The following is a 14369-nucleotide window of genomic DNA, read 5'->3' as shown; positions in this document are numbered from 1 at the left end:
AGCCGAGGCATGGGATTTTTAATCCAGATACCGACACCAAACCCTGAGTGAGTGCTCCGCAAGGCTCAATGGGTAGGTGTAAACCACTTGCACCGACCAGTGATCCATAACTGGTTCAACAAAGGCCATGGTTTGTGCTGTCCTGCCTGTGGGAAGCGCAAATAAAAGATCCCTTGTTGCTAATCGAAAGAGTAGCCCATGTAGTGGCGACAGCTGGTTTTCTCTCAAAATCTGTGTGGTCCTTAACCATATGTCTGACGCCATATAACCGTAAATAAAATGTGTTGAGTGCGTCGTTAAATAAAACATTTCTTTCTTTCTTTCTCTTTGGTACTATTCAACCTGTACATTTGCAGGTGGGCAGGAAGTAGGTTGTTTGAGGTGTAGGCCTATACTTTTGGTATCTGTGTTGGTTATGGGGTGGTAGGCCCTACACATGTAGTTTTAAACTAAGTAAAGCAATCAACTAGATAATTCTCAGTTTATGTTACACGTTGTGCACTAAATAAAATAAAACAAAGTAGTAATAATCGTCCAAACGTCCGTCTAACTCTCGAATAACAAGAGTACTCGGGCTAGGTGATGTATGGTAGCCAGCAAAGTAGACAGTGGAGGAAAATAAGGAAGAAGAACCTGTTCAAGCGGTACTAATTCTAGAATATCAGTCGATGCGTTAGATTTCCGCAAATGGTGGGACTTTTGAGAAGTTGTTTTTTCATTACGTCATGATTGCACCGACGACAGCGACAGAAATAGACCACTGCAACCATGAGAGTATTAAATATTTTACTATGCTGCATCTGTATGACGGATGTCGTTATTGGTGAGTACAGATATATATCGGAATAATATCCCAAAATGTAGGCCTTGGTCAAGAATTTTCATCATCTGCATCAGTTTTGTTTGTTTAAAGACACCACTAGAGCATATTGATTTATTAATCATCAAGCATCAGTACCATCATTAGTATCCACTGTTTATTGTATTTTAGTGTCTTCTCTAGGCTACTTGTTTTAATAATATCCATTTATTGATTTAAACTTTGTTATTTGTTTGGTAGTGTCCACTTGTTCATCTAAATATAATTATAATTATTGTGTCAATGTTACGAATGTATGTCTTAGTAAGTTAGTGACCACTTGTTCAAGTTGTTGTATGGTCGTAGATGTGGAGAGAACACTTTTCACTTATGAGCCGTTAATATTTTATGGCTGGCATTGGTTCAACATCTTTTAGGGATTTTGGCCCATGATCGCAGGCCCCATGTGTCATTATTGTGAGTATATTATTTAACACTCTCTGCCCCAAAACATGATTATCACATGGCTTCTTACGATGGGGCAGTGTCGTTACATCGATTGGAGCGTTGTATTTTTTATTTATTGAACATAATTTATTTGTTAAAACAATATTAATAAAGCAGAAAAATTCATGAATATATTCATGTATGATTACAATTTAGACATCGTACCATCATGTTTATGGCGTAGGGCTAGTGGAATCTAACTTGTCACGATTATGAGTCATTTCAGAACTCCATAGTCGTCTTTAAATTTGGCAATGTGGCGCATATATTGTGTATTTTGACATCCTTCTGAACCATTTGTGTGAAAGGTTTTTAATTCTTGCATGGCTGATGTAGAGTCGTGGATTCAATGCAAGACAAAATTACAATACAATCAATCAGAAAAAAAAAATAGATTGCCTGTAGGACTGGTAGTTGCATTTTTTAACTCGTCCATTAGAAATTTTACTCGCATTTGGCGAGCAGGCAAGTATATACTTCTTGCACCTCTGCATTAATTGACTGGGTCGGTCTACAGGCTGGTAGGTACTGGGTTCGGATCCCAGTCGAGGCATGGGATTTTTAATCCAGATACCGACTCCAAACCCTGAGTGAGTGCTCCGCAAGGCTCAATGGGTAGGTGTAAACCACTTGCACCGACCAGTGATCCATAACTGGTTCAACAAAGGCAAATAAAAGATCCCTTGCTGCTAATCGGAAGAGTAGCCCATGTAGTGGCAACAGCGGGTTTCCTCTTAGAATCTGTGTGGTCCTTAACCATATGTCTGACGCCATATAACCGTAAATAAAATGTGTTGAGTGCGTCGTTAAATAAAACATTTCTTTCTTTAATTGACTGGGGTTTGGGTGAATCGGATGTATGGCACTGCCGCAGTGATAAAGTAAGTTATATAAATATCACTGTAGACATACAGTGTATTTTACAACAAAGCATGCTGTAATATTGTCTGCTACAGTAAAAAGACCATAACATTTTTTCATTAAACCGAGATAAGACGTAGGTGAAAGTTTCCATTACAAATATTTACCTTTTAAGTTATTAGAAGTAGTGAGAAGTCAAAGTCGCCATAATATTTGGATTTAATCTGGTTTAAAAAAACAAGGAAGGAAGGAAATGTTTTATTTAACGACACACTCAACATATTTTATTTACGGTTATATAAATATAGCAGCATACAAATGGTTAAGGACCACATAGCAGTGTTCAAGATTAAAATTTTGGGGCAGTATCCCAGTTGGATACTAACATTTCAAAATCTGGTATCCCACCTGAGAATTTAGTATCCCTCTTAAATGAAATTCATAAATAACATCGTACAAACTTGGACGAAACTGTTCTCGTTCCCAGTCTATTGCTACGCTGCAATCGAAATCATGGGATTTGTGAAACTGGCAATCAAACAGAATCTGCAGAAAGATTTGCTGCATCTATTTTTGCGTAATAACAACATAAAGTAATATTTAGCAGTAATCTATAAGTGTTTCTGACATTACTAATGATAAACCTACCTCCCAAACCTACCAATTTCATGCATATGTGAAATCGATATCTCAAATAAAATTTGAAGGGAGGAAACATCCAACAAAAACAATATCGACTTAGCGGTTCCCAGTCCATTGCTACACCGCTATTGCTCCAGTGTAGTATGAGCTGGGGGAGATATTGTTACGGCATAGCATTAGACTGGATACGAGCTCGAAAATACTGTGACCTAACTTCAGTAAATGATCGACGTTCACTGTTTCAGCGAAAAATGAAAACGCAGGATTAAAAAACCCAACAACAATGTTACATTACATTAGTATCCTGGTGGGATACTGGGTTATTGAAGTCTGGTATCCAAAATTAAATTCTGGTATCCCCGGGATATCGGGATACCGTTAATCTCGAACACTGCATAGATATTGAAACGAAACCCACTGTTGCCAATTCATGGGTTACTCTTTTGATTAGCATCCCACATACATGATAGTACATGTACATACCACAACCTTTGTTAACCGATTGTGAAGCACTGGCTGGAACAAGAAATAGCCCAATGAATCCTCCGACGGGGATCGATCCTAGACCGACTGCACGTCAAGCAAACACTTTACCATTTTAGTATTACCACTCAGTGTTTCTGTCAGAAAGAAATATTTGAGTATGCTGCTATGGAATTGAATGCAACCACAGTCAACAGGGGGTAGACCCCCCTCAGAAAGAAAATGGGTTTAGTTTAGGGTTAGGGTTAAGAAAATAATACAGTAATGATAAGATTAATTCATTTTGTTGAAAGTAGTGGCAACAGCGGGTTTCCTCTCAAAATATTTGTGGTCCTTAACCATATGTCTGATGCCATATAACTGTAAATAAAATGTGTTGGGTGCATCGTTAAATAAAACATTTCTTTCTTTCTTTTTTTCCAATACTTTGTCTAGATACCTGTAGCTCAGTCAGTATATAGAGCATTTATTGTAGGATCAAACCCTCACAGTGGACCCATTCTCTGATTATTTTTTTAATATGTTTTAACCGCAACTGATATATCAAAGGCCATGGTATGTGCTGCCCTATCTATAATTGCATATAAAAGAACATTGCTAATGGAAAAAAGTAGTTCATATTAATCTAGTGTGTGATGTCCAGTAGCTGATGATTAATTTATCAATATGTGGTTGAGTGGAGTTGTTAGACAAAACAAACATTAACTTGGTTTAGTGGACCTAATAAATCATTTAACAACACCAGCGTAACTTTTTGTAAAATAAACAAGATGTATCAATTTACAAATATTCCTTACAAAATACATTTTTGATGTGTTTTTTTAAGAAGTGGAGAAGGTACCAAAGAAATTTACAAGTACAATTTCTACTTAATTTGACCTACATTATATATTATGTATCATTGTATGTATACATGTGTTAATTTGAACGGCATCATGTTCTAGGTTCGATTGACACAAAACTGCGCTATTACGAGACACTGAGGGATGTTGACTTCAGTGTTCGCAAAAGGAGAAGTCTTGATGATGACCAGTCACATGATGTGCACGTCAAGTTTGACACACTCGGAAGGTTGGTACATACAGGGCCAGGTGCAGAAGTGGCAAATATTTAATTAGCCTGCCGGATCAGAACCAACTAAATGTTATTAGCCCACCAGAATTTCTACTAGTTCGCTAATCTATAGAACAATATATTATTAACAATATTATAATATACACTGTGTTCACTTCAAATGTAATATATTAGATATATTGACAAAACATTATTAAAGGGACATTCCTGAGTTTGCTGCAGTTTTTAAGATGTTATCGACTAACAGAGACTATTTAACGATTGTAATTACATATCAAATATATTTTTCTGCATAAAATATTAGTGGCTGTATATTAAACGTGTTTCTGATCATTCTAATATTTGTACTAGGTTAAATTTCATCTTATTTCCTAAAATATTGTTTTTTCGTACATACGAAATTATTTGAAGACAAAATCCACTTTGGGCTTCTTACAAATATTAAGACGACCAGAAACACATTGAATATACTGACACTGATATTCTAAACAAGAAAATATATTTAATATGTAAGTTTAATCGGAGAAATATTTTATTAGTCGGAAACTTCTTACAATGCAGCAAACTCGGGAATGTCCTTTTAATAAGACTTGGTAAGTGATCAACATCACGTGTTAAAGAAAATCAAACAAAAAAGAAATAAACCGTCGGGCTGGTGGTTGTATTTTTTAAATTGTCCGTAATAAGTTTTACTCGCATTTGGCGAGCTGGCGAGTACTTTCTGCAGCCCTGATTGTATATTATCTTATCTGCAGGGTATAATTATATACAGGCCTCTGAGAATTGAAAATCTGCGTGACCCATTTATCGGTTACGCAGAAATAAATCCAGGTAACCCACTTCCTTTTTGCATAGCCCGTTATATCCATGTAAATGGTGTTCGATATTTTGCATCATTTGATTTCCGTTGTCGCAATTTTCAGAGACCTGTAATTGTATATCATGGTAGAGCTAAACCAAATAACAACCGGCCGGGTGAAAGTTTAAATTGCATCAAACTTTTGATAAAGTAGTTAATACCAACACTCCTGCTATAAATTAGTAATTAAATGTGACAGTGTTTGTTGTAAAAAAAATACATTTTATCTGAGGAATAAATTTTGCAATTTTATTTCATCTATGATGTGCACATTAAGCCCTTATGACTTGACCGTGTGCAGTCAGTATAGCGAGTGAAAAATCGCACACATCAAAATGTTACGGCGAGTGAAAACCAAGGATTATTAATTGATGAAGTAATTGGTACATGTAAATGTAGAGACATATGTTGCAAAAATGAATCAATAAACCAATAATGTTTTCTTCTAATTTTATTAGTGTAGTCTGACTTCTTTCCCGTTTCAGGAATGGAGTTATTCAAAAATTCCAGGAGCAGTGCTATTGAAGTATAATTATTATCCATATGGTTCAACATAACCAAGTTAATAATAATCATACGAAGCACATGTGTAATAACAAGTGTAATGACTTAATTTTGGGAAGCGATGTCATAACATGATGTTGCTTCTCCAGTCCTAGCTCAGACTGCATTTTGTCGTCTCATTCTAGTTGTTGCTGAAACATTTTGAGTTGTTCAATAAGAAAACAATAATAATAATATGGATAATAAAGAAATTATTACACTCGCGTGTGTGTGTCATACTGATTTTACGAAACGTTGTCAGGATTCATGTATCAGGATGTCAGGATACAAGAATTGTGACTCTTGTTTCGTAAAATCAGTAAGACACACAAGCTCTTATAATAATCTCTATTTGTGACTTACAGATAATTTCATGCATATATATACATGTATATACCTTTTCAGTGTTTGATGAACATGCAGCTAAACGTGTATGAATGACCTTGTCTTGAATTTCATTATTATGTACAATGAACATGATTAGGATGGTTGGGATGGGAAAAACTCACTCTTTCCGAGGAGGTGGTTCAGTTAGAACTATGACCTAAGCATCTCAAGTGTGCATTACCGACTGAATTAGATCCCTCATATTATTAAAAAAAATTAATTAACTCATTAAACATAGGCCTACAATTAGTTCACTTAATAGTGTTGGGGTATTGACATTCATGAGGCATTTTTAATTCAACAATTACACAACCTGTCTCTCTCCCTCAACATTTTGTTACACGTCATTTGACCTACCACTACCAGTTACGAAGGGCTGTGACATCTATGTCAAGTCAACGTTGCGTTATTGATCCAAGATGTCTATTAAACCAGTGTTTACCAATTTGTATAGCAAAGATAAGTACTAGTCATATATTAAAAGTTTGCATGGACGCTACCATTTTCGTTGCATTTTTAATTTTTCTGGTATAATTAAACAGGTTTTTCTGTTAACTACATACGGTAAATAGTGGCAATCAATATACAAAATTATTTTACATGCAATGTTTGTTACATGTGCTGTATGATCGCACTCGTGCGCCTTAAAAAACAAGATCTGGTTTTATTTTTCATATGGAAACCTTTTTCTTGTTTCATCTTTTCCAGACATTTTGATGTTATGCTGAAGCCTGATGCATCAATTTTCGCTGACGGTTTTAAGGCTCAGATATTGAACAAGGATGGCAGTGGGTCTCCACTGTTTATCAACAAGAACGACTTTTATTCGGGTCACCTTGCAGGTGAGTCTTTAATATCATTTTCATCATTAGGGTCATGTTGTTGCTTTCAATCTTGATGTTGTGGGGGGGAGGGTGGAGGGGGCAGGATCTAGGTCAGTTGGCACCTGCTCATTTCATTTTACAGACTGGACTACTGGTGTAGCTTGTGAAAGAAAGAAAACCCCCCCCCAAATATTTGGCACCTTGTCGTGGTATGTCGGTCCGTGCCATACTGTACATCAGTCAAGTGTTGTTAATTCTTGGCCGCATTCATTTCAGTAATGCCAGAATATATTAATTATTATTTTCATTTTAACATTATCAACTACTTAATAATATCACATTTTTAATGAAACTTTCAATTGTTTTGTTTAAATTGTATTACCGGAAATACTATTTTATATCAAAATGTTATGATTAGAACAGGGCTTCTAGAAAAATCAGTGATTTAAAAAATGTACTGTACTCACCATGATTGTAAATTCACTAGCCCTACTTTAATATTTATAGAATCAGATACAGGTATGTCACCCAAAGAGGGAGTTAAAAACCCTTTATTTTGGGTAGGTGGGTGGGACACGAAAGTTATCTTTACAAAACAGACATAAATGCATCATTTGACAACTTTGTATTTTACTAGCCGTCGGGCAGGATGATAGTAGTTTGGTTAATTTACAAACCTGTAACAAATTTGTATACAACAGAGTGAAACAAGAGTTTGTGACGTTGAAATACACTTAAAAATAGACTAAAACGCAACTCTTATAACCGTTACTTTTCAGACGCACGTGCATATTTTAAAATATGAAATGGATGATCTAAACAATAAAATAAGTAATGTTTGATTTCAGTGATGATAAACGTCTCTAATAGTGAAAAAATGTGCCATAGTTTTTAAGAACTAGTGTGTCCCTTTAAGATGATTGCATAGTAGGATCGAATCACCTCAGTTAACCCATTTTTTTTATTGTTGTATTTTTTTCCCACTCTCAACCAGTGCACCATGACTGGTATGTGCCATCCTGTGCATATATATGATCCATTGCTACTAGTGAGAAAATGTAGTGGGTTTCGTCTCATGTCAGAATTACCAAGTGTTTGACATCCAATAGCTGATGATTAATACAACAATGTGCGATTTCGATTGCAGCGTAGCAACAGATCGGAAACGAGAACAGTGTCGTCCAAGTTTGTTACGATGTTATTTATGAATTCCATTTATAGTCCGTCCCATCATTCTATAAAAATGTTTTTGTAAATAATTTCAGTTTGGTTTGACGTAAGAAAAAAAGTTAAAGTCGGTTTGGAAATAGCAAAACAATACTATTTTTCTGTATAACTTACAAATCGGTCGGCTAAAAAATAAATCATTTTTAGTAAATTCCATATCATGAAAAAAATGTGTTTTCTGTTGGACAGAATATAAGTGGGATATTAAATTCTCTGGTGGGATATCAGATTTTAAAATGTTACTATCCAACTGGGAAGCTGCCTAAAATGTTTAATCTCAAACACTCTGAGCTACATTTGTACATCCTGCCTCTTCAGGAGTGATGGTGTCAATCATCCACTTCTATACAAGTTTAACTCATGTTTTCTGCATTGATGATAACAAAAATCAGCTCATATGGCACAAGCATAATGATGGCACTGACAAAAACGGCAGTAGTTCAGGGGACAATATTTCAAAATCTTAGGTAACCGGAAGTAAGTTCACGTGAGTTTTACTTAGGTAACCGATTGTTCAGTTATGTGAATATAGTTCCCGTAACCGATGAGTTAGGCCTACCTAATCCTAAAACACTTGAACTACGGTTCAAATGTATTTAAAAAGAAACTGAATTTTCTCTTTCATTACTGATGTATGGTACTTTTAATTTTAGAATGCAATTGTTCACCACGTAACGGTAACCGATTGGCAGTTCTCATGGTTTTAAAGTTGCATATATATAACTGACACGGGAACAGAACAACGGTTCTCATGAAATATTGTGCCCTGTAGGTTGCAATATTAATTGCTGTAGGTCAACATCTTTGCCGATGACAGGTTTTTGCCACTGGGAATAATTTAATAATATTCTTATATATTTTTAACAAACACCACAAACATTTTTAAAAAAATAAAAAATTGGACATTACTAACATGGGTGATGATGAGATGAATGGTGATCAAGGCCGCGGTATTTCCTCTTCAGTATGGGACTATACTTGACAGGGCCATGACCCATGTTTGCTTTCAGTTGATCTATCTCTGTATCACCCGAGCCCAGGGTACACAGAACCTGCAGTGCATGCCGGGTAACCATCCCCCATGGGATCATACACTCAGGCGACACCCATAATTGCACCTGTGAAGTGGGTGAAACGTGTGTGTGGGTTAACTTCTACCCATTTAGCCTAATGGTACACTCACTTTGGGTTTGAACCGGTACTGGCATGAAAAATCCAACATTGCCTCAGGTGGGATACGAACCGAGTACCTACTAGCTTCAAATCCGATGGCATAACCACTACATCACCGAGGCTGGAATAATGTTTGTTATGTTAATTTTTTTGCAAACGATATTCAATGGTTGAAACTTGCTGTACATGTAGGTGAGTATTTTGCTAACATTATGTGTAACCAGACACCAGTTAATGTGATTGTATTTAAATGTTGACTTTTGTGATTTGTATCAGATAATGTGTCCAACACGGTGAAGGCACATGTGGAAGATGGGGTTTGGAATATGGTTATACACACAGAAGACGATCTCTACGCCATAGAGGTATCTGTAATTCACTTTCTTATAGTCAACTGTCTTTTGTGTTACGGCTCACTGAATTCTTGTGTTCTTTGTGTGGCAGCTCACACTACTGCTTACAACAGGTTCCAATAACGAGCTACTCGTGGCGTACCAATTTCAAAAGTATATGTAGCTCCCCATTATATTTCGGCAAACCAGTAAAAAATGAGTCCAGTTCCTTCATAGAAACTACGCAACCTTTTCTTTTTGATTTAATCCTACGGGACTTTCATAATTCCAAAGCACCAAAACTACTTCCTGCCCGCTGCCGACTCCAGTCGGGCTGCTGGTGCTCCCTTGCACCTGCCAGTGTGGGCATTCTGCTCTCCCATCCACCCCAACCCTTTTCCTGTCCTGGGCCCCATTTCACGAAGCGATCTTAGCACTAAGATCACCTTAGTGCATAAGGTAGCTATGCACTTACGGTGATCTTAGGGCTAAGATTGCTTTGTGGAAGCTTTGAGGAGCCGGCCAAGGGTGGGAACTGTGCCCATGACAGGTGTGCATTAGTATAACAGCTTGTTCTGAATGTGTATGTAAATGGAGAATAACTAGTTAATGATGTCGGGTATCTGCTTTATCCTGTGATGGTAAGAATGGGAGCCGAGCGGAATTTCTCGTTCGGCCTGAACAGGATAAAGCAGATACCCAACATCATTAACTAGTTATTATCTTTATCCTGCAGACCATAAAAATTCAGGGGAAAAGCTTTCATTTCTGTGATTTCAGCCACATTGTACGATGACCTAGAGGTCAAATGAATGATTTTGTAATGTAGGCTGTGCGTGTGACCTCATATAAGTGACGTCAATAGAGGTTATTACCAGAGTGTTTTTGCGGTATCGTCAATATCATATATTAGGAATAAAAATTGTATTATGCGAGCATAATACATGTAGGATTCGTCACAAGTATTTTTTAATATGGGAAATATCAACCAAGGCTTCGTTAATCTGTATTTGTCGAGCCTTTGGCGAGACAAATACAGATTAACAGGCCGAGGTTGATATTTACCATATTAAAAAATACGAGTGACGAATTCTATTTATCATATCACTGTCAATTTTGTTTATTTTTCACTTAAATGATTAATAAACAAAACCCCAACGCTCGGACGTAAAAATTTGTTATGACGTATGAATACATATGTACATGTCAATCACTCTGCTGATAATCGGTTTGTCAATACACCTTGAAGGTTATCTATGCTTTCTGAAACTAGGTTAAAAGCGGACAGAACGATTGTAGCTATTTAAACAATTTAATACTAATTTAACATTTTTATATATACACAATGAAATTATAATAAAATAATTGACAATAGCCAAATTTTTCAAAATAACTTTTCGCGCCATTTTGCTGAATACTACGTCATTGTCAGACATAGGCGTATCTACATCACTGACCTATTTAAGGGCTTCATCAAGTTCAGTCGCCGTCGGAATCACGGTCAAAAATGATTCTTCGTTGTTTTATGGGGACAACAGGACTTTTAGGCTGAGCCAGATTTATTACGATGTTGCCCCCATTGGCATTGCCTCCAAACATGATGTTCACACCGCCGGAAATATTGATGATCTGTGATTGTTTCGAATTTAAAAGTGTTGTCGGATTTCCTTCGAAGACGAACACACGGGAACCAAACTTGAGGATTCACAAGATGTAGATATCGTGGACAGAATGTGCGACAGTTCTTTGTGTTGGTCGTGATTTATATGGCTGTATGCATTAACTGAATGAATATTTTTGTGTCCTGTTATCTGCATGTTTTAATGGGCAGGAACGTGATTGTCGTTCAGTTTTTGGACCAGATATTTGTGTGCAGAGTGGTTCGTCAGTCGTTTAGTGGTACAAATATTACCACTCGAACACATGTTTTTCATCAGTCCAGCAAGTTTATTTCTACCAATGCATTGCCCGAGGAACCACGGTTCTCCTGCTTTCGGCATACCGAGTGTGTGTGTGTGTGTATGTGTAGCAATGTAGAATGGGTCGTCAGCACAAACGTTTCGCGGTCGTTTTGAAGAATAAAACTTGAAAACTTCAACGGGACATCGAAGGGGATTTTGTGTGTTTGCCCACATTTTTGGAATAACGTGTCTGCAATCGCAGTCTGCAATTTTCTCATACTTTGCATACTTGCAAAAGACAACTTCAAAAGACGCCATGTTTGTTCGTCAACAATTTTGACAGGTGAAAATAGTTCCACATTTTGGTATATAATTTGCGTAATAATGTAATTTGCATACTTATGTTCTAAATATTTGCATACTTATGTCTCAAAATATGTGATTTATGTAATGGGCGTGCCCAATGCTATTCCTTAGTAGTGATATGATAAATTATTTTTATTCCTAATATATGATACTGACGATACCGAAATACACGAGGGTAATAATCTCTTTATCATATAAGCTCAAGCTTAATACAACATGTTTTTGTAAACTGTACACGCAACTTTAATTCCAGTCCGCCATTGCTAGATATTCAAATGATGTAAGAATATGTGGCACGGTGTATTTTTCAATGGAAATGACGTCATTTTGGATGTCCTTCCATCAAAATAAAGTTATGCCTTACATTTTTTGTTTTCTGAACACACGACAGCTTTCAGTGTCCAATTGCCATTGAAATGTTTTTATTTGATGACTATGAATGCATACGTCAATCATGGAGTGTCACCCAAGTACGTTTGCTTAAATGTCAATAAACCTAGTGACTAATTTACATCCAATTTGCAAAGTTATCAAATTCTTAAAGTATTTGATCTGAAAAATATCACATACTTTGATTGCACTGAAAATGTAAGTTATATGATAAAAAGTCATATCCTGTTAGTAGCTTTGCTTTATCCATTATCATATTCTGTGAATAGAAACGGTGGTTGCAGAATAAAACCCTAGGACCTGACCTGGCTGCTTCCACCACCACTACTGAGGTGTGCGGTATACCGGTATACCTGACTGCTTCCACCACCACTACTGAGGTGTGTGTTATACCGGTATACCTGACTGCTTCCACCACCACTACTGAGGTGTGCGGTATACCGGTATGCCTGACTGCTTCCACCACCACTACTGAGGTGTGCGGTATACCGGTATGCCTGACTGCTTCCACCACCACTACTGAGGTGTGCGGTATACCGGTATGCCTGACTGCTTCCACCACCACTACTGAGGTGTGCGGTATACCGGTATGCCTGACTGCTTCCACCACCACTACTGAGATGTGTGTTATACCGGTATACCTGACTGCTTCCACCGCCACTACTGAGGTGTGTGTTATACCGATATACCTGACTGCATCCACCACCACTACTGAGGTGTGCGTTATACCGATATGCCTGACTGCTTCCACCACCACTACTGAGGTGTGCGGTATACCGGTATGCCTGACTGCTTCCACCACCACTACGTAGATGTGCGGTATACCTGGCTGCTTCCACCACCACTACGTAGATGTGCGGTATACCTGGCTGCTTCCACCACCACTACTGAGGTGTGCGTTATACCGGTATGCCTGGCTGCTTCCACCACCACTACTGAGGTGTGCGGTATACCGGTATGCCTGGCTGCTTCCACCACCACTACTGAGGTGTGCGGTATACCGGTATGCCTGGCTGCTTCCACCACCACTACTGAGGTGTGCGGTATACCGGTATGCCTGACTGCTTCCACCACCACTACTGAGGTGTGCGGTATACCGGTATGCCTGGCTGCTTCCACCACCACTACTGAGATGTGTGTTATACCGGTATACCTGACTGCTTCCACCGCCACTACTGAGGTGTGTGTTATACCGATATACCTGACTGCATCCACCACCACTACTGAGGTGTGCGTTATACCGATATGCCTGACTGCTTCCACCACCACTACTGAGGTGTGCGGTATACCGGTATGCCTGACTGCTTCCACCACCACTACGTAGATGTGCGGTATACCTGGCTGCTTCCACCACCACTACGTAGATGTGCGGTATACCTGGCTGCTTCCACCACCACTACTGAGGTGTGCGTTATACCGGTATGCCTGGCTGCTTCCACCACCACTACTGAGGTGTGCGGTATACCGGTATGCCTGGCTGCTTCCACCACCACTACTGAGGTGTGCGGTATACCGGTATGCCTGGCTGCTTCCACCACCACTACTGAGGTGTGCGGTATACCGATATACCTGACTGCATCCACCACCACTACTGAGGTGTGCGTTATACCGATATGCCTGACTGCTTCCACCACCACTACTGAGGTGTGCGGTATACCGGTATGCCTGGCTGCTTCCACCACCACTACGTAGATGTGCGGTATACCTGGCTGCTTCCACCACCACTACTGAGATGTGCGGTATACCGATATGCCTGACTGCTTCCACCACCACTACTGAGATGTGCGGTATACCGATATGCTTGACTGCTTCCACCACCACTACTGAGGTGTGCGGTATACCGGTATGCCTGACTGCTTCCACCACCACTACTGAGGTGTGCGGTATACCGATATGCCTGACTGCTTCCACCACCACTACTGAGGTGTACGGTATACCGGTATACCTGACTGCTTCCACCACCACTACTGAGGTGTGCGGTATACCGATATGCCTGACTGC

The 14369-nt window shown here is 38.5% G+C and overlaps 1 protein-coding gene across 2 annotated transcripts in view; it reads left to right on the top strand.

Moving 5' to 3' along the window:
- Positions 1-678: 678 nt before the first annotated feature.
- Positions 679-14369, top strand: part of LOC121387517 (ADAM 17-like protease) — a 67035-nt gene continuing 53344 nt past the window's right edge. For both annotated transcript variants that reach the window (XR_005959836.1, XM_041518661.1), the window contains exons 1-4: positions 679-823; positions 4237-4363; positions 6864-6997; positions 9656-9744. Coding sequence is in view for 1 of the 2 variants with exons in the window: in XM_041518661.1 (XP_041374595.1) it covers positions 769-823; positions 4237-4363; positions 6864-6997; positions 9656-9744 (405 nt within the window). In the remaining variant the exon portion in view is untranslated. The remainder of the gene's footprint in view (positions 824-4236; positions 4364-6863; positions 6998-9655; positions 9745-14369) is intronic.

This window comes from Gigantopelta aegis, chromosome 13 (genome assembly GCF_016097555.1).
Source record: "Gigantopelta aegis isolate Gae_Host chromosome 13, Gae_host_genome, whole genome shotgun sequence".
Taxonomy (NCBI): domain Eukaryota; kingdom Metazoa; phylum Mollusca; class Gastropoda; order Neomphalida; family Peltospiridae; genus Gigantopelta; species Gigantopelta aegis.
This window is presented reverse-complemented; position numbering and strand designations above follow the sequence as displayed.